Source organism: Hippoglossus stenolepis, chromosome 19 (assembly GCF_022539355.2).
Source record: "Hippoglossus stenolepis isolate QCI-W04-F060 chromosome 19, HSTE1.2, whole genome shotgun sequence".
Lineage (NCBI taxonomy): Eukaryota > Metazoa > Chordata > Actinopteri > Pleuronectiformes > Pleuronectidae > Hippoglossus > Hippoglossus stenolepis.
The window spans coordinates 11,070,452-11,092,805 of NC_061501.1; the positions used below are offsets into that span (position 1 = coordinate 11,070,452).

Consider the following 22,354-nt stretch of genomic DNA (forward strand, 5'->3'; position numbering starts at 1 on the left):
AATACAGTAATAGATGTTGCAGACACTATGGATAGCTGGGCTTTATTCTCATATCCCCACAATCTTTTGTGGAGGATATAAGATGTAGATTACATAAGAAAGGATTTAACATGCTTAATATTAGAACGGCTGTTTGTTCCACAGATAAGACCCATGATATTATGAGTCCGTTGTCTGAGTCAGCGAGGGTCGGACTGGGATGTCGAGATAAACCTACCAGGAAAAGAGAAATAGATAATACGGTGAAAGAACGAGCCCTCTGATCTCCTCGGATTGTGCATTAGTGCAACAACTTGCAACAGAAGTAAACACATGACCTAATGCATGGCGCTAAAGCAGCAACAGTGCAAACATTCACGCTGATACAAAGTGTTTATGGCAGCAAACAAGCTCCCCTGTACTGGAGTTAGTGATCAAATTACTGGCTGGTTTGTGCTGCTCCATCATGTGCTGCTGGAAAATCATCTCTTGCGCTCTGCTGATTGAATTCAGCAATTTTTTTTTTTCCTCTATCAAGTGTGTTTGTGTTAGAAACAGGCAGACGGTGACGGTTGTAAGCGTGTTATGTAAGTCTCATTATACAGTGCATGGCGAAAGATGCACTCCTATCGATCCAGCTCTCGTCACGTGACTCCCTGTCTTTGGATGTGGAGCGTTCGGCAGCAGATCTGCAGGGAGTGAGGGGAGGGAGGCAGAGCAACGGCAGAAAAGACAGAGAGAGCAAAGGAAAATGGATTGAAGCGAGAGAGCGGGGGGATGAATGTTGAGTGAATAATTTGGGAGATGCAGCGAATTTGCTGAGCAAGAGCATTCTGGGAAGTCTTGAGTGTGCGGATGTGAACAAATGGAAGAAATGAAACAGAGAGGGGGGACACACCTACCCCTCCACCGTGAATTAGTGTACAGAGGAGCTATCCCATCAGCCTCTGGGGCAGAGCTGATGACCTCATGCTTGGGATCAGCCAATCAATGGCGTTCTCCTGTGATGCGGTGGAGTGGAGTGGTCCCTCATTCAGTTATTTTGTCCCTCTTATCTGAAAGTACGCTCTCCTCTGTGTGTGTATGTTGTTGTGGTTGTGGTTGAGGCCTGTGAACCGAGATAAGTGAGTGTTAGCACCATTGAAAACGTTACTACATCATGATGCTTCTCACATTAAGCCTCTTTGTCAGGGATCAGCAGTTTATGTGTCCTGGAGACTCAGCAATGAACCGTAATGAACACTGTGATACCTAAATGTTCCTGCACTCTCTGTGCTATTTCATAAAAGCAGAAGCATTAAAAAAATTGTCTTAACATTATCCTTGAAAATCTAAAAAGCACACTTGCATATTAGTTTCAACAGCTCATCTCTGGTGGATTGTGTGTTGTTATTCAAATTATTATTTTTTTACCTGAGCTTCATTCTGTTATGTTAAGTTGAAAAAAAAAAGTCAGTCCGGGGAAATGGAGAAAGTATGTTTTTCCCGTTTAATAGCTCTGTGCTTAGTGAAAGTTAACCAACACCAAATATGCAGGTTCTCTAGGAACAGAACATTTATTCACAAGAGGCTTATTTCATCTGCAGCAATCAGCAAAATGATACTCAGCAATGTGTCAAGTGTTTATCAGCACCTCTTGAACACCTGAACTTAGGTTGACGTGTGCATGAGATGGACAAGTTGCAGTTGTATTCAAAAAACTGTGTTATGATGACACATTCTTTAGGTTATATGATGTATGAAATTTCAGGATTATGTTTTTTACTGCAGCATCTATTCTATCACACCGTTCATACACTATAAGCACAGCCATCAGGGGCAAATTGGATCCAGTATCTGGCCCAAGGACACATTGGGGCTATGAAACCATCGACCTTCTGGTGAGTGGATGTCCAGACAAAACCTGCAGACAAAAATATACAAGACATTAAACAAGAGTTCACAGTTACTCCTGTTACTGGTGTTAATGTTGATAACATTTATTTAAAGTCAAGAATGATATATGGAATATTTATATTAAGGATCACAGGGTTGATTTTAATATAATCTGTGTGTGCAAGGAAGGACATGTTTGGGTGTGAGAGCCAGTTGGAGAATTTCTCAGCATCATCAGATTTGCTTTTTTCCAAATATCTGCTTACCATGTTGTTTCTGCCGTGGTTTAAATTAGTTTTCATCTATTTGGCTTCAGTTACAGAATATTTTGAATGACTGTTGCACTACTTCCGCAACACATGAAGCTATTTTCCCTAATTCTGTAAGAAGCTGGCCCCTCTACATGTTGGCAGAAAAGCAGGTACACACATTTGTTCTGTCTCACACACACACACACACACACACACACACACACACACACACACACACACACACACACAGACACACTCTTCTATCTATACGTATTTGCTTTATCAGAACCCCCCTCACAGGAACGCTTCACACACATACACTGACATGCGAACACTCTCTTGGACAAACACATACAGTCAGAGTGCATGTGTGCTGCTCTGCAAGTGTGTGTCAGTGAGTACTGACTAAATAAGGCAAGGCATCAGTTGGCTTATCAGCACCAGCCAGGAATATATACCCGTCCCACCACTGATATAGCAGCCCGCCATCTCACTCACACTCCCATCTCTCCCAAACGAGTTTGTGTGTGTGTGTGTGTATCCATATATATGGGAGGAAAAGATTTTAAAAGAATGGATGTGAGAGCATGTAGTGTACGTGTGTGTGTGTGTGTGTGTGTGTGTGTGTGTGTGTGTGTGTGTGTGTGTGTGTGTGTGTGTGTGTGTGTGTGTGTGTGTGTGTGTGTGTGTGTGTGTGTGCGTGTGCGTGCGTGTGCGTGCGTTTGTGTGGTGTGTGTGTGTTTGTTTATAACCTGCTGTGTGATGACCTCAGCCACTCAACACCTGCTCTTTTTGGATCGCCGTACTGATCAGCCTGTGTTTCACCATGTGAACACAATAATCCACGACTCAGGGCATAGTTTCCCTCGAAACTTGTGACTTCTGCCCGAAACCGCCGCAGGAAACCGGAATTGGATTATTTGGTTGAATGTGTGTACATGCGTGTGTTTGATCTCGGCACCAGGTGCCACCCGTCATGGAGGTTTATGAAGTGGCGCCACACACCGTTCTCAAGTGTGTCAAATTTGTCTCTTTATGAAGTGACAAAATGTACAGTAGCAATGAGGCACGGAGCGTTCACTGACTGTAACTGTGGCGAGGACTGTCAGCCGTCTGAATCACGACTCAGAGTAAAGCGAGCCCCGTATATTCATCCCGGAGGTGGCTCGTATTTACAGCAACGTGATGGAGGTCATCATTTACTGCTGACACAATCAAATGCTCGTACATAGAATAATAATGACTTGAGTTATTTCCAGCCGATACGTATGAAAGGTGGCACATGAGTGATGAGTTAGTCGAATGGTTTTTGAATGACCCACATTGGAATCACATGACAGTGTGTAATGTAATCTTGTTGTGTGTATCAGATTATCATTACATGTTGTCATAACAGCCCGAAAGACGTCAATAGATGAAACCATGGATGAAGTTTGAGTAGCGATATACAAGAAGGCTCGGAACAGTCTTTAATGAGCTGTAAAGTTTCTACTGATGGGTTATGTTTAAAATCATTATCTCATTATGCAAGGATTTATTATTGGATATATATCTGGACAAATGAAGGCGAATTGTTTTATAAAATAATGTGCTCCACCACCAATGTATGTTGGTGCGTGAAACTACATATGACTTTCTTTTGTTTTTAATCTCACAGCTCCAAGAGTTGTTCACTTTAATAGTCTACCAGAATCAAACTTCTCAACAAGTAGTAGGTTTATTGGTGCAAAGTTTTCAACAGCTTTTTAGAGTCTGTCTCAGGATGAGAAACTTTCATTAGATTATGTTTAAATATCAAATAAATAATTTGTATAAGTTTTGAATATGTAATATTTTATAAACTCTTAAAGCTGGTAATTGAGACGGCCCTAACGGACTTCCACTGATTATTCCCACTTTCTTAATGATGGTATGCGACCAGAGTAGGGATTGGACGTTTTTGAAGCTATGTCGAGATTCCGAAGCGATTTAGGGGCAAGGCCCATAGACTCTTATTTTGAAACATGAGACAGGAAGGACTTAAACTTGCGAGTGATCAAATTATCATATTATCTTATATCTTGCATTAATGAGCGTGCAGAGGGCAACATTTTCGTAAAACTACGATAATGATTGTACATCTGGCAACAGGTATATGTTTTAATTGTGAGTCTGTTAGCATACTGACATTAGCATTTAGCTCAAAGAACCAATTAAGTGCAACCACACTGAGCCGCTAACACGACCGTGCTGTGTGGACAGCAGTGGCCAGAGGTTTGGGTTTCACCAACATTACACCCTGGTACTGAGGCGTGTAATCTCTCAATGGCACATATTCATGTAGCTTCTCCAGAAAGACAGGGATGAGTCAGCCAGGCAAAGAGGGGGGAATCATGTGAAGTCCAAGGCCGTTATAAAGAGTTAAAGTCATGTAGTGGTTCACCTGCAATCATTAAAAATTCAAAAGTGCTCCTTCTACAGCTGCTTTCACCCACTCCTCCATTTCCTCTACAGCCTCACCTCAGCCATGTTTGTGAAGAATTGCCTCCAACACAGAAAAAAATCCATGCACTGCTTCTTTCTTTTGTATTTTCACGTCTCTTACTCTTAATTGTGAATGTAAGCGAGGTCAACAGAGGTCAGACTCAGTGGAGCGGCTTAAATATTGCATTATACACACTGTGATTTTAGATTTAGAGAAATAACAAATGCAAGTGAACAGTGTTGCTGCTCAGTGAGTGAGTAATCTCTCCCAAGATTCCCCTGTGTGAGTGTGTGTGAGTGTGTGTGTGTGTCTCCTGAGAATTTCCCTGTGACGTGACGAGTTGTTACATAAAAATCCCAAATGTCAGCCTGCAGCGGTGTGTAATCATCTGCACCTGCTCTACAGCCGTTTACATCATTCTGATATTGAAATGTTTGTACTTCAATACTCAAACACATGTGAGGCATGTTGTGGTAATTCAGTTACTCTGTTGAAGGTGACGCAGCTCAATATCAGGTCGACGTCCTCAATGGCAGTTGATTCAGTGTTATATTGTATATGTCGTGCTCTGTGCATTGATTTACAGCCCATAATGCAATGCCTGACCGGCTCTAGAGGTGTCATCACTGACAGGAAATAAACCTGTTAAGTCCTCAAAGTAGCGTCCACAGCATTTAGACTGGGGCTGTAGCAGCGGCTATAAATATGCACTGAGGAGGCAGAGGGAACTTTTACCAATAAAATCAACCTCTTTTGTATTTTAGTGTCCTTTTTATTAGTTAGGAGTTATTTTTTATTGACATTTAATATATAAATTAAATATGAAAATGCATAAAGATAGAAACAACAAATGGGTATGTGTCCCTTATGGAGATTTAAAAATAACAGAACATTAATTCCTCCATAACTTTGATGAAACATAGTCAAATTTAATACTGCCGGCTCATTATAGAACAATACTGTCAGCGATGGCAGCCTAGGAATGATTTCACTCCTAAAGGTCGCTGTACTTCATAATTAATTCCTCATGTGTCTTCAAAATGCTCAAATAAAGAATGGTACCAACACCAGAGTTGCCCGTAATCGTCGCCATCTGTTTATCTGAGGCACAAAGAACAGTGATTCTGTTGTTTTCAGTTTGTGTTGCCTGAGGTGACTCTTAAAATCTGTCTCTTTTTTATTTTTTTTTGGTACCTGCTGTTACGGCACAGTGTCTTTAACCTCTGGATACTAACGTGCCCTGCTAAATCTGTTCAGCCACTCTGATTGGCTAGCTAGGCCGCTTTCACTCCAGATGTTCATGGATTGGATTACGGAGTTATCGCTTCTCTTGTTGATTCACAGTATTGCTTTCCCACACCGAATCCCCTCTTAAAGCAAGCGACTACTCTTGTAATCACATGCATGGATGATAACCGTGCGTGGGGCCGTGATGCATTTCCTTTAGGATTACACAATCTGTTGTTCACCCATCACCATCACCTTTTCTTGGATTATACAATTGATATGATGCAGAGCTTGACCCACACATCATTAGAAGTTGCAGCTGATGATAATGATCTATTATTGTATACATGATTTTCATAATAATTTACTTTTTATGTCACTAGCAGTCATGTTTTTTGCACATTTTCCAGTCAGTCCATGAAATAGCGAGAGTGTGAAGATTGCATCACCGTTGTTTCAGCAGTGGGCAGATGTAACCTAATACTAATACTTTCCTTTGGCTTTGCACTAAAGAGGAAATCGATGGTGGTGTGTATGAGTGTGTGTGTGTGTGTGTGTGTGTGTGTGTGTGTGTGTGTGGAGGAGATTGGAAGAGAGAGAGTAGAGACCATAATTAAAACTGTTCCTTAAGCTCAAGTGGTTGCCAGGCGATGTGACCTTTACTCACACAGGTTCAGCTTCGGATGTCGAGCCTCGTAGTTAAAGGAGAACCACCACTGAATTGTTGTTTGTGTGTATACGTGTGTGCCTGCATGTGTGCAAGATTACACCCATACAGTGGGCTGTAGTGTGGGTTTGTTCATTTGCAAATTCATTAATACAGGCCAAATGCCTGGTTAGACAGCATGCTCAAGTGTCTCTGGTGGTTGCCGTGGTTACTGCCTCACAGCCGTCATCATCGTGTCAGCCGTTTTTTGATTTTCTTTATAAAGTAGCAGAGTGAAGAGGCGCTGTTGATTTCACATTGTATTTGTTCCCCCTTGGAGGCTCGTGGAGTGTGTCTGGTTGCAATTGTTGGGTTTACAATCTATGTATGGTCTGTTGTTATAGAGATAAAAACTATGTAATATTCCAAACACTGCAAATAAATGTCCTTCATCCACACTGATTCCCTGATTCCCAGTGGGCCTCATTAAGGCGCTGCTCAGTGATGGTCCTTTTCAACTTCTTATGCTGATTTCGTGTGTGTCTGTGTGTGTGTGTGTGTATATGTGTGTGTTTGTGTGTGTCTGCATTACCATTCATTTGCATGAGAGGTAGCTCATTTCTCTGAGGTGTACTTCTGAAGCTTTTGCATGTGTGCGTTTGTATTTGTATATGTTGTGTTGTGTTTGCATAGTAATGTGACTGAATGTTTTGATCTGCATCACTGGGCCCTTGTGTGTGTGTTTGTCTTTGCAGCACAACCTCAGGTTCATTTGTATAAATGCTTTTTTTTTTTTCCTGGGTCCCGGCAGCGTGTGAGTGTGAAAACAGTCAGATGTTGCTTCTATAGCAGCACAGTAACTGGAGGTCAGATGCTGACGTCCATCTTGAGTTCAGTTTTGCCAATTAATTGATCATTTTTAGAGGTAATGTTGTCCCTAATTTTGCTTTGTTACCTGGTCCACTGATGGAAACTGAATTAACAAGAATTTACATATCTGATTAACATTTAAATCGAGCACAGATGCTCTCTATTCATTTTATTTGACCTTTGGGCTTTGGGCGAATGTGCCAAAAAAAAGGGATGCACTGATAGAGATTCCTATTTCAGATATTGATTACCAATCATACTTTACCATATGTAACTCACTGATATCATATATATATATACGTATCTTCATTTCCATTTAATCTCTTCATAAAGATAGATTTGTAGCTAATCCATAAAACAGAAACATTGTATTCACTGATGTTGTGCACTGCACTGAGCTATGGACTTTATTAAGGAATCATGATTGCCAGTAATTACATTAATTCCCATTACAATCTATTTAAAGTACACAAGTTAGTTGCATGCACTTAAATTCCCTAATATGCTTTATCTGATCAAATTTAAGTTGCATGCAAGAACTGAGTGCCTTCAGAGAAAATAAACTACTCAGGGGTCTAATCATGTCCTTATTTTTCTTCTATGGGTTTTTTGTTAGATAATTTGAATATTATATTTGTGTCGATATTAAAATAGGCTTATTAGAAGCCATAATGGTTGGATTTTCTTAGCTTTATTAGTTGCTTTTTCCTCATCCCTCTTATTTCCTCTTTTCCAGCAGTGACAAACAAAAACTGAGGCGACAGTAAAATCTAAATCCCAATTTTCTGCGTTGTTTAGTTGGTTTAGACACCGTTAACCCCTCCCCTTTCGTGTCATTAGCTGTATCAGCTGTGGCCATGTTTCACCGGCAGTGTTGACACAAAGAGTGCAGAGCTGAGGTCTGAATCCCTGCCATTGCCCTTCACCAAAACCAGAGGGATCATCTCAGCAAGGGATTGTGTGTCGCTCTCTCAGCGCAGCCGTGAGCATTCATATCAGCACTCAGACGAGAGCGTATCAGACCTTCAAGATAAAAGAGCCTGTTACATACCACAAAATGAACAGTGTTTATAATAAAACAGCAATTCTGTGTATGCTTACTCACGTCGGGATGTAAGAAGCACTTCCACGTATTCACAGCCTGAAAACCTGATGCAGGGTCAGACAAACCTGTGACCATGTGTTTTTGGAGGAAGGTCTCAGAACACAGGTGGGAGATCAGCTCTGTTTGTAATCCACAGAATGTCAATTGAGTTTTTTTTCTCTTGTTTAATCAAAATTAATTACACGCATTCTTCTTCCTAGAAATGAAGTCTGTGTTTGAGTGAGTTTCCAATCTGTCTCTACAGCCTTGTGAACAGAAAAAAAAGATGAATGCATTGTTGCACGATAAATCAAAATCGAAAATTACTCCAAGGCATGAAATTATTTCAAGTATGGTTTTCACAAATTTGTAACCAACTAGATGATTTATAGCACTTTCATGCCTGCACACATCTTTTGATATCATTTGGAGACAGGAGTGACTCACTTAAACAAACATCAGTGTGAAAAGAGCTGACTCAAACTTGATGAGTACTTTAACTTTTCTGTTTGGTCCATGTTCCATCTAGTAACATGGAGGAGGCAAGGTTTATGGCCTATACTGCAGCCAGCCACCAGGGGGCGATCAATAAGCTTTGGCTTCACTTTTGGGGAGCTGTCATGTCGTCCATCTTTATATAAGGTATACGTCTGAATGCTGAAGGTCACATTGGCACTTACATAACCAAAGATGGTATTATAGTATAGTGATCATTTTCCATTACAATATCAAACACTTAACAAACTGCTTATTTGTGTTTGTTGAACACACGTTTGCCAGCTACTGTCCTGCAGGTACACAATCAACTGATTGTGTACCTGCAGGATTTGTCTTTAAATGCAATCCTCAGTGTGTCCCCATCATTTCTTTTTCTGCTGCAGTCAGACAAGTACATTTGTTATTTAGCCATGTCCCTGCACTCTGCCTTGTGCTTTTCGAACTTGCCAGTGTTTTCCATCGTCGCACCCTGCTCCATTTACTTAAGTGCCTGTACCTGTATTTTTTGATGCTGCTGCAGTGCTCTGTCTATTTGTATTCACCTACTCTGCCAAGTTAAGTTGTTTATACACTGAACAAAGCTCCCATGTTATTGTGAAATATGAGGAGACTCATCCAGAAAGCCTATGGTTTTGTAGGTTAAGATTAGACAAAATTCAAAAGCTGTTTAATAGAATAGAAAGGATAAGAGCCCCAATCTGTCAAACCACTCAGATGTTCTGACATGCAAAATGCTTAAAGTGCATTATATATGCCATCAGTTAACATGACCCTGTCTTGATATTCTCATTATACAGTACCATACCTCTGTCTGCTGGATAGACTTAACTTATCTCGGAAGAACAGCCTCTCTGTTTCCCATTTAAAGCCTAATTTGCTGCAGCCCCAGCCCAGACCTCAGCCCAGGAATAATTCCTGAATAATTTCAGACTCTGTCTTAGCTAACTGCTAACAGTGTTAGTCACGCTCGAGTAATCCTGAATTAGCACCAGCTGGGTTTTCAATAGCGAGGGCATGCACGACTATAAGAGACGTGTGCAGGGACAAGTGCTAATTTGTGCAGACTTTCTGTGATTTTCTGCGCCGCCGCTTTGGACCTGGCTGGCCTGTCTGGGCGAGCTGCACGGCAGTAATTTCTGTTGATATATAACATCCTCTCACAAAGCAGATCTGTGCACTTAGAGCTGGAGCGGCCTAAATGGAGCATGTTCTTGAAATATGACCCTTGCTGTATAGTAGTAGTTCTCTCATGGTCGTGGCCGATAAAAGTGATGAAGAGAATGATGAAGAGGGTGATGGAGTTAAAAGTGAATTTGTCGAGTGTGGATGTTTACTGCGGACGAGGTCCGTTCATCTTCTATCTTATTATATACTGTACCAGTCAGCATTACCCCGCCTGGACCGAGGGGGAGGGGGAATAGGTCAGTGAGATGGAGAGATGAGGAAAAGAGAAAGGAGAGGGGGTATTGAAGAAGAGGGGACCAAGAGGCGAAGGGAGGGGCGCGGAACTGTGTCAGCATATGCGAAGGGGACATTCCTCAAATAGGCCATAGCCTGGGGAGTGATGGACAAGGGCTCCACTCAAGGGAATTTGCACACACGACACACACAACAGCACATAATAAAGATACACACCAACTGTATATCCTGCGGGAGACAAACCTTAAAGGAGGATGCACCGTGCCACTTGGGAGCCAGGGTTTGAAATTTAACCCTACAGTAAAATTAGAGAGGCCGAGATGCATACCTCAGCAGTTCTAAATATCCAGGAGTCTTCAGCCGGGCAATCTGTCTCTCTCTCTCTCTCTCTCTCTCTCTCTCTCTCTCTCTCTCTCTCTCTCTCTCTCTCTCTCTCTCTCTCTGTCTGTCTCTCTCTCCACTTCTGTCTCTTTTCATCTCCATTCCTCTTCCCTCTTTGTTTCTCTCCCCATCATCCTCTATCTCAAAGACACACACTTGCACACACACACACACACACACTTGACACACACACACACACACACACACACACACACACACACACACACACACACACACACACACACACACACACACACACACACACACACACACACACACACGGACACTTTGCACAGAGAGAAAGAGCATCAGTCGCGCTCGCTGCCAAACTGACTCAACACTTTTCGCACAATTCATTTGTCTCAGTAATGAAACGGCCGTGGATCTCAGCAGCCCTTCATCAATCTCATCTCTCAAACGGCGCTTCAGTCCAAAAGGAGTTGCTTTAAAGTCTCTGCTCCCTTCTTCCTTTTTTTCCAAATTTCTGCCAACTGTTGTGCATGTGTGTGTGTTTGTGTGCGTCAGCAGGTGCGTTTACAGATTCAAATACCTTGACTTTCTTGGAGCGGCGCCCCTGCAGAGCCCAAAACTAGACATGAACAGGTGTTGCTTTATATTCAGGCAGATGGGCATCAAGTAGGGAGGCTGCAGAATCTCTGACGAGTTATAGAACTTTTCCAAAGGTCGATTATGAGCTTTTACATCGTTGATATTTTACCTTGAATCTGTCTTTAAGATAATTCAATAATTAGAAAATGTGTTTGCATGTATTTTGTCTCTGTGTCAAAGCATGTTGTGTTGATGCCACTGTGTGGGATAATCACCCAATATCAGTATCTTTTTTTATTAAGAATAGATTAAGTTACTACTTGTAATGTGATAGGGATCATTGGTAGTCGGCCATTCTGCCAAACAGCCAAACAGCACAAAGTCAGCAGCTAGTTAGTGATATTTCCCTCAGGACCTGGACGCGAAGACGCCAGCGTTCCTCAATAGCTGGATAAAAGCCATCAAGATAGAATTTACTGATGCCAGGAAGAAAAACCAACCAACCCTTTCGTCTCCATGCACATGCCCATGTTTTCTCGCCTTCCATTGCACTCTCCTCTTGTCCCACTGCTCTGTCACACCTCTCCTCTGCCCCCATCATTCTCCGCCTGTCACCTCCCACCACCAGACATCCTGTCTGGGAACAGCCGACGTCGCTTCCTGACTCTGTCCTCGACTTCCATAATGCCCGCTCCACCTAAAGGGAACTGTTAAGATCCTCGGAATACGTTGCGGTGCACGTTGTGCGCATTTATGACTCATTCATGCCTCCTTTCACTCGGCTGCCCATTTCACACATTTCAGAAATAGACACATGTACGTCCTTGTTGTAGCATGTGTGGCAAGTGGATGTCTGCGGTATACATGTCAGTGGTGTGATGTAACTGGAATGCTTCAATGTCAGCTCCTACATGTTTGTAATAGTTAACGTCAAGAAGCAAAGAATTGTGTGGGTTGTACTTGTGACTGTTTTTAAATTCTCAAATCTGCAGCTGGTCAGTGTCTTCCAGAGACTTTGCTGTCCCGCAAACACAGTCTTGAGTGTGTCCTCTGTCTGCTGAGGTCGAGGCGGCAACTTATTTCTGGAGAGGAAAAGCGGTCCATTCTCTCCCGCCGGCATATGGCTCCTCATGCATTTTAATATCTCACTGTCCGAGTCCATCAAAAACAAGAGCGGCCCGGAGTCCAAGGACAGAGGAGCAGTCGGAAATAGAGACATCTGTCCGTTGGGGTCACTCAGACAGAAAGACAGAGGGAGGGGAGGGGGGGGAGCAGGGGGATGAGGTGATGCAACGTCAATAGCTGGATGAAGAAGGATACAAAAAAGAAAAAGGAAAGAAAACAGGGGCATTGATTGAAAGGGAGAAGGGATGCTGAAAGAAAGAGGGAGAGGAAGATGGATGAGTGGGGTTAAGCAGGGCACGAGGCACAGCTGTCAATACTTACAGTGATACTCTGACAAACCCATCTGGATCCCGGCAGTCCACGCTGCACCGTCATGTATTGTTGGAGCGTTTTTGCGGTCGTCTCAGTATCTGCTCATACATGAAGTGACTAATCCACCGGCTTTAACTGATGCATGTCATGTAACGGCATGATTTGGCCTTGAAGGCAGCGGCGGCATGTTGTCCTGGGGTCACAGGTCTCATTATTTTTTTGGTGTTTGCATGTGTCCGCATCTCCTGGTGGAGTTTTCAAGGGATTTGCTAAGCAGGTCACCACCCAGCCTCTGTCTGTCTCACCATGGTGCGCACCCATAATGCCTCTCAGTGCTAACGCTAAGCTCACATTGATCCCAAAACACATTACTCTTCTGCCTTTTCCGTTTTTTGAGCATCAGCATAGCTCAGCAGATGTGAATCCAAGCCCATTCCGGTGCGTGGGTGTGTGGACATTTTTATTCACTGTAGATGGACGGTCATAGATTAGGAATTAAAAGTCCTTCCGAAGTGAATATGTGAGAGTTCGCACTGCCTATAGATTTTTAGGTTTATCAATATTCTTTTGCTTTATACAGTATCAGCCTGACTGGCATACAATACGTTACGATGCAATGATATACAATATGATACATGTGTTTCCATGGCCTTTGGGTCTCTGCTCCCTCGTGGACCAGCAGCAGTTGCAGTGTTCCAGACTGGATTAAGGTCTTGCTTGGATGTGGCTGCGCTCCATTTGGAAAATCGGGATTTGGATTTGAGATAGAAGCACAGGGGGAGGGATGGGCCGAGTGTTACAGCCCAAAGATGAGGACAGAGAGGAAGGGAGGGATGGAGGAGGAGAAAGCAAGAGAGAGAAATATAACTTTTACACTGAGTTCTTATATAAAACTGTATGTGTATGTTTCTATGTTTTATTCTACCCCACTGGTTTCCATCCTCCTATATTCTACCTTCTATGTGACTTGAATATTGTCTCGTTTGTGTTTCTGCAGAACGGCCCATGCCAGGACAAAAAGCGAAGCCGCGGACCAGGCCGCTGTCTCTGCTGTGCACGACTCTGAAATTGCCAGGGCGGTTGCCAGGGAGCTCTCCCCCAACTTCTACCAACCAGGTAACCTTTAAGGACAAGCTTCTATGAGTATGTGCTCTCCCAGTAGCTGTAACGTTACTCTCCCCACATACTTTCCCACTGTCCCAGTAGCTCAGACTGCAGGTGCACTGAAGGGTCGAGGAGTTCAGTCCACTGCGCTCGGTGAAACACAATCCTTTGACTATTTCAAGTGGCCTTATTTGCGTGCAAGCATGTTAGACAAGGTTTTCAGACGTTGTGGACATGACTGACCCAGAGATGAATTTGCATGCATTGCTACGAGGCCTTGAGGGGTTCACCCCCAACAGTGCTGCATTTATCCAGCCACGCCGGTCTAATGTCCACTCCCTTTTTGTTAGCTACAGCATCCTCGAGCAACCAATTTGCCCATAACAGACCACGCTGTTAGGAAATGGGTAACTGCTAAGAGGTTCTGCACATTGCATGAATAATGTTTGCACAGTTTTAGAGCTGTGTACACAGGCTGGCTCGGAGTCTGTAATGAGCTTGTTCTGCGTGTACAAAAGCAGAGGGTCTTGTGGTTGCGGGGCCGAAGACAAGAGATACTGAGCATGATATCTAACACCACAATGGAGGACTGTGTTTGCGCAGAGACAAAGCTGGAAGCTGACTACTGTATTCTGGATAGGAGCCTTGTCTTAGCTGTCAAAGGCCGGTTGTAACAGCTCGGAAATACTCGCTAAAATTTGCAACCATAAATTCTGCCAAAAAAAAAGGGGGGAACAAGATGTTGTTTTTTTATAGGTGTCTTTTTTCCTATCATATCAAACTTGGAAATGGCTTACAGGTATGTGAGGGGCGGAGAAGGAAAGGGCTCCTGCTCTTGATACCGAGCAGTTCTCAGCTTTCTTGTGCCTGCAGCTTCAGCAGGCACTCTGCCATACTATGCAGCAGGTCAGCGTGGGCTTACGACTCAACTCTGTAGTTCATTTACTAGGTAAGCTGAGTTTTAAAAGGAAATGCTGTGCATATCGTACTGCATAGATAGTGTGAGATCCTTTTTGGTTCAAGAGCATTTCACCAGTTGGGGTCAGAGGTGGAACCTAAGGTCAACATCAGACTATAGGAACAATTAAAAAGGTTTTTTTGATCGTGCATTGATTTATTTTTACCTCCGCCGAGGAGGTTATGTTTTTTTCTGCGTTTGCTTATTAGTTAGCAGCATTATGCAAAAAACACTAAATGGATTGCCACGAAACATGGTGGACGGATGCAGTATTTTTCAGGGAAGACTGAACCTTTTTGGTGTGGATCTGGACAAAAGGACGGATCCAGGATTTTTAAGATCTTTAACATTGTGAGAAAGGACATTTTTCGTCATTTTCGCGGATTTCCCAGGGATTCTTGTTGTTCTGGGTTTGTACCCTCATGGTTGAATGCACTTATTGTGAGTCGCTTTGGATAAAAGCATCAGCTAAATGAAATGTAATGTAATGAATAATTCATGGGTCTTGATGATAATATTCAGGCATGTTTAGGGGACCGATATCTATGAGTATGTGTAACTTGGTGCAGCTTGATTGAATTTACAGAGACTATTAGACTTTGGCAGGCTGCACGGCATTCTAGTTTCCATTCTGGGTCAAAACATTTTCTTGAATTTACAGATTGAGATCATGTTTTGTTGCATCGCTCTTTATTATGTTCACATATGACTTTAGGAGAATTTGTCCCTGCAAAAAACCTCCAGACAACAGTCAGGCAATCATCGACAAACCAGATTAGGCTCATTTAAAAAATCATTTGAATTAACTTCAAACTGTGTAAAAGTTGTTATTAGGATATAGACCCCATTAATATTACTCAAAAGCTTAAATCATACGTTTTTTGTTTATTTTCATTTGCCATGTAAGAGGTATACTAGCCTTTCCTCTTCAACTGCGTGTATTATATTTAGTCCTGTGAGCTAATCGACCTTGGGTCCTCGCCAAAGGCCACCACAAAATAGTGGGTGACAAATAGATTGACAATGGGACCCCATTCAAGCATGTCCCTCCACTAAGCCAGAGAAATGGCGCGCCCCGGGGCCAGAGACATCCTGCGGCTTGTTTGTGTTGTGGAAAACAGTGGTCATGCTTGGCAGGCCGGGTGATCTCCACGTTCACAAGTCTGCGTGGAGAGTGTTCTTGCCTTATAAGTCGGATCATGAATGAGAGAGTGGACGATGTCATAATAATGTGGGGCGCGGGGCGATATCTGAGCCGTGGCGTTTTAACGTTGCAGTTATGTAAGCATGCATCTGGTAAGCCTAGGTGAGCCAGACAGGCACCTGTAATAAGCCAAATCTATTTTCCATTTAATGTATTCCACATATAATCTTATTTTTAGTTTATGGAAGTCTTTGTTTTGTACTATGTAAATGAGATTATTACAGGAGAAGCAGTAAGAGCAGTCTGGGAAATCCAGGTTGGCCTACTTTGTGTGTTTATTGCTGGTTCTCTGTTTGTCCTGTGGCAGGTTAGATCATGTTTGAGTGTAAACACATTCCCCTATTTGCCGCTTCCTGGCAAGCTCATCACTGAGGGAGAGAAACAGACAGTGTAGTGTGAAAAAAACTGAACTAAGTGATGTAGAATCAAGTTTGTTCTTTGCTGATCACCTTGTCTGTCTGAATGTCAAAGTCAATCCCAGCATTACAGGGAATCTGTGTGACTTTCCCAGACTAATCTGCGTTGCTTCCTCAGCGTCCACGTCCACGGTGGAAATGTTCTCACGTACCTCCTTCCCTCCGCTTCTAACAAGTCCTCCGGGGTAACAACCAGGAGTCTAAACCCCTTGTTGTTTGTAATTGGCATTTCAGACTCATAGCAGATTATCACCCAGATTGGGAGTGTACACTTCAAAAGGAAAGACGGGGTCACAGGGAACGGGACCCTGACCTTTATGATTGGTTCACACACAGCACCCTGGAGGGGCAGCAGCGAGGGCTAGCTGGGCGTGGCCTGTGGCCGTGACGTTAATTGGGCTATATTTGGGGCTGATGTGTGCTCGCCGGGGTCTAATGGAGACATAGCTGGAATCCTTACGCACTGAGAGGAGCTCGGCCCCCACGCTCACCGGGGCTGTCGGAGAGCAGCTGTCCCTTCCTTCAGTCGGTGACTGGAGAAGGGGGAGGATCCTGTCCCGCCCTGTTTGACCCAGTCAAGGTACACTGAGACCAGGTGGAACCATAAAAGCCCGGACCTGTCAGGGCTGAGAGCCAGACACGAGCAGGTGCTGCTTTATATTCACAGCAGCAGGTGTTCGAGGAATACGTTTGGAGCCTGTGAAGAGTTATTTTAAAACGTCTCATTACTTTCAAGGATAAAGAATATAAATGATGTGAAGAAACTGCTAATCAGATCCCTGACAGATTTCAAAAGTCATTTTCATCTTGTTGAAATTGTCATTGTTTTAAAAATGTAATTAAGTGAAGTAACTTCGAAGGTCACACTGCACGAAGAGAAGAAAATGTGAAGCCATTTTCAGACATGAACTCGAAAATGTTCTGGACATTTTCTGGACACCAGCGTAGAATCTTGTTGTCTTTCCAAGTTGACTTCTACGTGCGTGGCACCTCATTTTCATCCTGAGATTTTTTTTTTTTATCAGTTTTGATAACACACCCACCTCATCTCACATGGGCTCACGTTTCCCGACATTTTACCAGGGGCCTGGCAGGAAAAGTTCCGGCAAATGTCTGAAGCAACTGACCTAGACATTTACGTTCAGTCCCTCTGGATAATCTCAGGAAAATGTCCAGAGTTCAGTTCAGTGTCTTTAAAGTAACACAAGAGAATGTGGGACGTGAGAAAGTGTCTCTTTTTGTGCTGTATGTGAAAACTAGTGTGAAAGGCAAAGCTTTTGTTTAAAAATATTTCACATTTTGTTTTAAACATGGCGCCTACTCCCAAATATGCGAATGTGTCCTTATCTATTATATGTCACATTTGTGTGTGGTGGAAAAACTCTGTGGTGTTTGCTGATGTTTCCTCATCCGGATTTGACTCAGCGTCTTCCAGCGAGCCGTGTCTCTATCAATTACACGTCAGTTCATGTGAGGCCTTCCATGTTTGTCTTTGCATGTGGCCACTTAGAAACAAAGAACAGGAAGACAACGATTGCACAGATGATAGTTTATTTGCACGTGTGTTTATTTAGTGTGTGTATTGAGTTTCTGTGCGTGCTACAGTGATGGATGTAATCTGGGAAAACAATGACAGCCCCCCCCCACCCATCTACCAGTGTGAGTAGGAGGAAGTAAGAGAAAATCTAAAAAGCTACAAATCGAGTTATGAATCTTAAATATAAAAAGTGTAGAGAACACGCTGAGACTAGAATATGAAATGCAAATGCTTTTCACTACCACTTGCAATTAATTATATGTGACATATAGACTCAGTGAAACACTTGTGCAAACCCTTTGCCGTAGGAAGTATATATTTCTGTCCTGCTCCGTGCATCTGACGAGTATGTAAAGGCAAAGCAGCAACAGATGCCTCGGGTCAGTGTTTGATTGTCAGCTCTTCATGAAAAAATAAGATTTAAATGGCGACAGATATATATTTCCTACTGGGCCAGAGATGCTGCAAGACCCATGAACTTTGGGGCCAAGACTGAATCCAGACTGATGTACAGTGGCAGCAGATGTGTGATACTGTACTTCTTCCTCCTATACGCACACACACACGCACATCCACGCATACACACACATATTCAGGTCTCATTGAAGCCCCCCCTCATGTTACTGCTGTTTATCTCATATTAAGGTCATCTGGTGTTAGACTGGGTCTTAAACAGCCGACCCGTCATGTTTAGTGTGAGTATATGACCGTGTGTGTGTGTGTGTGTGTTGCTCAGAGTGCACCGGAGCAGAAAATATGCTATTGATTAACATGAACAGAACTGGCAACCTGCAGCATAAACAAAACCCTGTATTCTAATAATCTCAAATAGACAATGATGAGAGTACTGCTAAGCTTGTATTGATAACAATGATAATATTGTTTTATACACATAACTGGAATTTGACAAAGCGACATTTCAATAAATGCCGTATTGCATTTTTTTATTTGTTCTTATTTGAGTTTGCATCAATTATTTTTGTCTTGGTCATACCACCCATGGCCTATTTTAGTGGCCCTCTTTGGAAGGCTGCAGACTCAATGCTCAGATGAAAGAAACACCACAGCTATTTGGGTAATTGAGTCCCAGTACATGTTCCAGCTGACCTAACAGGATTCCTCGGTAGAGTACGTCTAATAAATCTTCACTCAGTCTCCTCAAGAGGATCCACACATGCTCACATATCTGCAAAACAACCACGCAAAAGTTCCAATAATATCCTGTGGAATGTTCCATTTTCAGAAAATGTAATTTTGCCCCTTCAGTTTCGTTAATGAAATTATGAAAACACTCTAATTTGTCTATGTGGATTCTGTGGGGGTTTGGGGGATTTAATATGTCTGTGGTGGAAGTCCTGTGTGTGTGTGTGTGTGTGTGTGTGTGAGAGAGAGACTGGGAGAGAACCATTCAGAAAATGCTTGGAACCCCCTGCAGGAATCCGTCCACAAACACAGCGAAACTGCGCTGGGCCCGCCCACGAAGCCCCGACTCTTATTGAGTTATGGTGTGAAATTAAGCTCGGCAGATACATTAAGCCCCGCAGATGTCCAAATGTCCCCCCATGTCTTTGTAGTGGGTCTTATTGGTCGTGGCAGTTATGAAACAAATTAGGAATGCCATGCGGCTGAAAAATACTTTGGGCTTACGCGTACCGAGGCCCCGAAAGATTACGCGGTCAGGCCGTTTACGCTGGTGTGGGGTTAGATGCACTTGTCCCCTCCTGGATTCGATGTTTGCATAATTGCTCTAAGAAATGATGAGTGTGAAATCTAAATCAATATTAATTATTTTCCTTTGAATTACAGCGCGCGATCTTAATAGGCGGCGTGCGCTACGAGAGAGGTCTCGCAAATCCGTGGGATTGATCTCGCACATGAACCCTTTTCCCAACCCAGTGACTCAACAAATACTGAATGCGCCAACCTGGAATAGTATTTTACTCTGAGAGCTCTGTAATCTGTGCTCAAAATCATTCCCTCAACATATACAGAATCAAATGTTTTGTCAATAATTTTTGGATTAGTATTTGCTAATTCAATTCAGTTGGCTATATGAGAGGCCGAGGATCCTCTCCTGCTCGTACCATCTGATGCACTTCAAACAAAGCAGCATTGTCCCTGTCTTAGTCACTCTGACACCATCTAATTTAGGCAAAGTGAAGAAAAACAACAGGCAAACAAAGAGCCTGATGTCTCCAATAAATATTAATTCACTACAGAACAAAGGGGCGGATAAAGTGCAATATTCTTTTTTCTCACATGCAAAAAGACATTTACATTCAGATGCGGACTGTATTGTTCAGACATTAGAGTCCTGTATGATGTCCATAATGAAACACCAACAGAATCTCAGTCACATAAACTGAGAGACAGTGAAGACGAATCCAGCAGAATGAGCCTCCCCAGACAAAAAGACGCATCCTTGCTCCTCAGGTTGACGTTTTATCTGTGCAGCCATGTTGGTGGGATGCTGCGTTGATAAGGATGAGCCTGCAGAGGAGGCTTCCTTTGTGAAACGCTGTTTGTGACTCCGCATTAATCATCTATTTCGCGCTGTCTCCCTCCCTCCTTTAGTCTTTGCAGAGGACCAAAGGAGGAATGATTGCATATATAATGTTGATTCATGAATATTTTATTTGAGAGCGCTGAGGGCCAGATTTAGTTTAAATCTAGCTCGCAGTATATCTAGTAGCTTGATAAGACATTTCAGAATAGCATTAGCATGGTTTCGGGGTTTGGTAACATCATTTGTCCTCATTGAACTATGTCTGAACCTCTCGTTTCAGGGCACTTAAATAATGATGGGCCTACATGTTGTGAACCAGGTGGTGGCGCTAGTTTGTGCCTCTCGTGTTTTATTCATTACATTTGAGTTACAGAGCTAAATATGCTGATACTTGAAAAAACCCACAACATTATTCCAAAACACTTACCTCTGTTTTGAAGGTAGTTCCAAAAATCAAAAAGATTAGACCTTTGGGGAAATACTTTTTTGTCAAATGCCAAGTAGAAAAAATATATTTTTCAAATATGTTTTGATATGACGCTGTAGAGACGGTGAACCAGGCTGGATCATGACACATGAAAATAATGAATTATAATCATGTGACTTAAATTAAGAAAACATGAGAAGCAGAGTGGTGCAGGTGTTCAGGTTCGAGTGCTGCTCGGGCTGCCTTGTTCTCTCCGAACCCCTTTGAACCAGAGAGAAAAATAACCAAGCCTGACTCGAAACCCGATAGACATTAATTTTTTGTGTCTTAACCAGACCGAAGCCTGATGCAGTTAATATACATGTAAGCTTAATATTTGCTCAGGTTGGTTCTCCCCACTCTAGTCCTGGTGTATAAGTGGATTATCTGTGGCGTTAATGTGTGTCACCTCTGTCACCTCTGCAGGTCCTGACTACGTAAAACAACAGTCAAAGGAGCCCGTGGAGATTAAAGAGGTCCCTGTTGAAAAGAAGGAGAACGCCACGAAAGATTCTCCTCACTTCTACCGCAAAGGTACGACTCCTCCCCACTCCCCTGTGACCAGTGCAGGAGGCACACCTCCCCCCTCGCCCCACTCCAGCAAGAAAAAAGGTCACAGCACCTCCAACAGCACGAGCCGCAAAACCAGCAAAGAGGAGAAACCGTCCCGCAAAACCAGCAAAGAGGAGAAGTCAAGTCAGAAGACCAGCAAGGATGAGCGGTCTGGCAGAAAGCTGAGTAAAGAGGAGAGGCTGTCCGTCACCGATGGCCCCAAAAGTTCTCACGTCCACATCGAGGCTCCACCTAAACCTGCTAAGGTTCAGCAGCCCACCCCGGCCTCGGCTCCTCCTCCACAGCCCCCTGCAATTCCAGTCAACGGGCAGCTCCACACTGAGTACCACAGTTACTATGTCAAGACCCCTACAAGGATCCCTCGTCCCCCGGACCCTGAGGAGGATGTCGAGGAAGAGCCTAGTGTCCTGACCCTGGCACGTATGCCCCCACAACCCCCCAAGTCCTATAGCACCCCTACTCCTAAGCCGGCCTCCATACGGGAGAGCAAGAGCGACCCGAAACTCAGGAAGCAGGATTCCCTAAAGCCAAAGAGCCTCGCAGACACAAAGAAAGCTAGTATGGAGATTGCAGAAAACGGCGAAGGAACAGTAAGTATCACGGGGAAAAAGGTTTCTGGAGAAGAGATATATATTTTAGGAAAGTTGCTTATGTGCATTTTAGGTCTGAAAATCACTCCCATCTGTACAGAACATATCTGCCTGCCAGCACGTCCATAACTCAGCCATCAACACATTATGTTTTTAAAATTGATAAAATCCAAATGTGTAAAACATTGATTTGTTTTTGTTATTAGTGAGAAACTGCTGCGCTATTTATAGGATTCTACTCTCAATGGATTTTTTTTGACAGAGCCAAACCCTTTTAATGGTCTTTGTGCTAAGCTAAGCTAACAGGGTATTGCCTCCAG

The 22,354-nt window shown here is 43.2% G+C and overlaps 1 protein-coding gene across 1 annotated transcript in view; it reads left to right on the forward strand.

Moving 5' to 3' along the window:
• The window catches only part of jph1a (junctophilin 1a), a 30,794-nt gene that overhangs the window by 5,576 nt on the left and 2,864 nt on the right, over positions 1-22,354 (forward strand). Inside the window, exons 3-4 of the mRNA XM_035142232.2 lie at positions 13,678-13,796; positions 21,298-22,034. Coding sequence (XP_034998123.1) covers positions 13,678-13,796; positions 21,298-22,034 — 856 coding nt within the window. The remainder of the gene's footprint in view (positions 1-13,677; positions 13,797-21,297; positions 22,035-22,354) is intronic.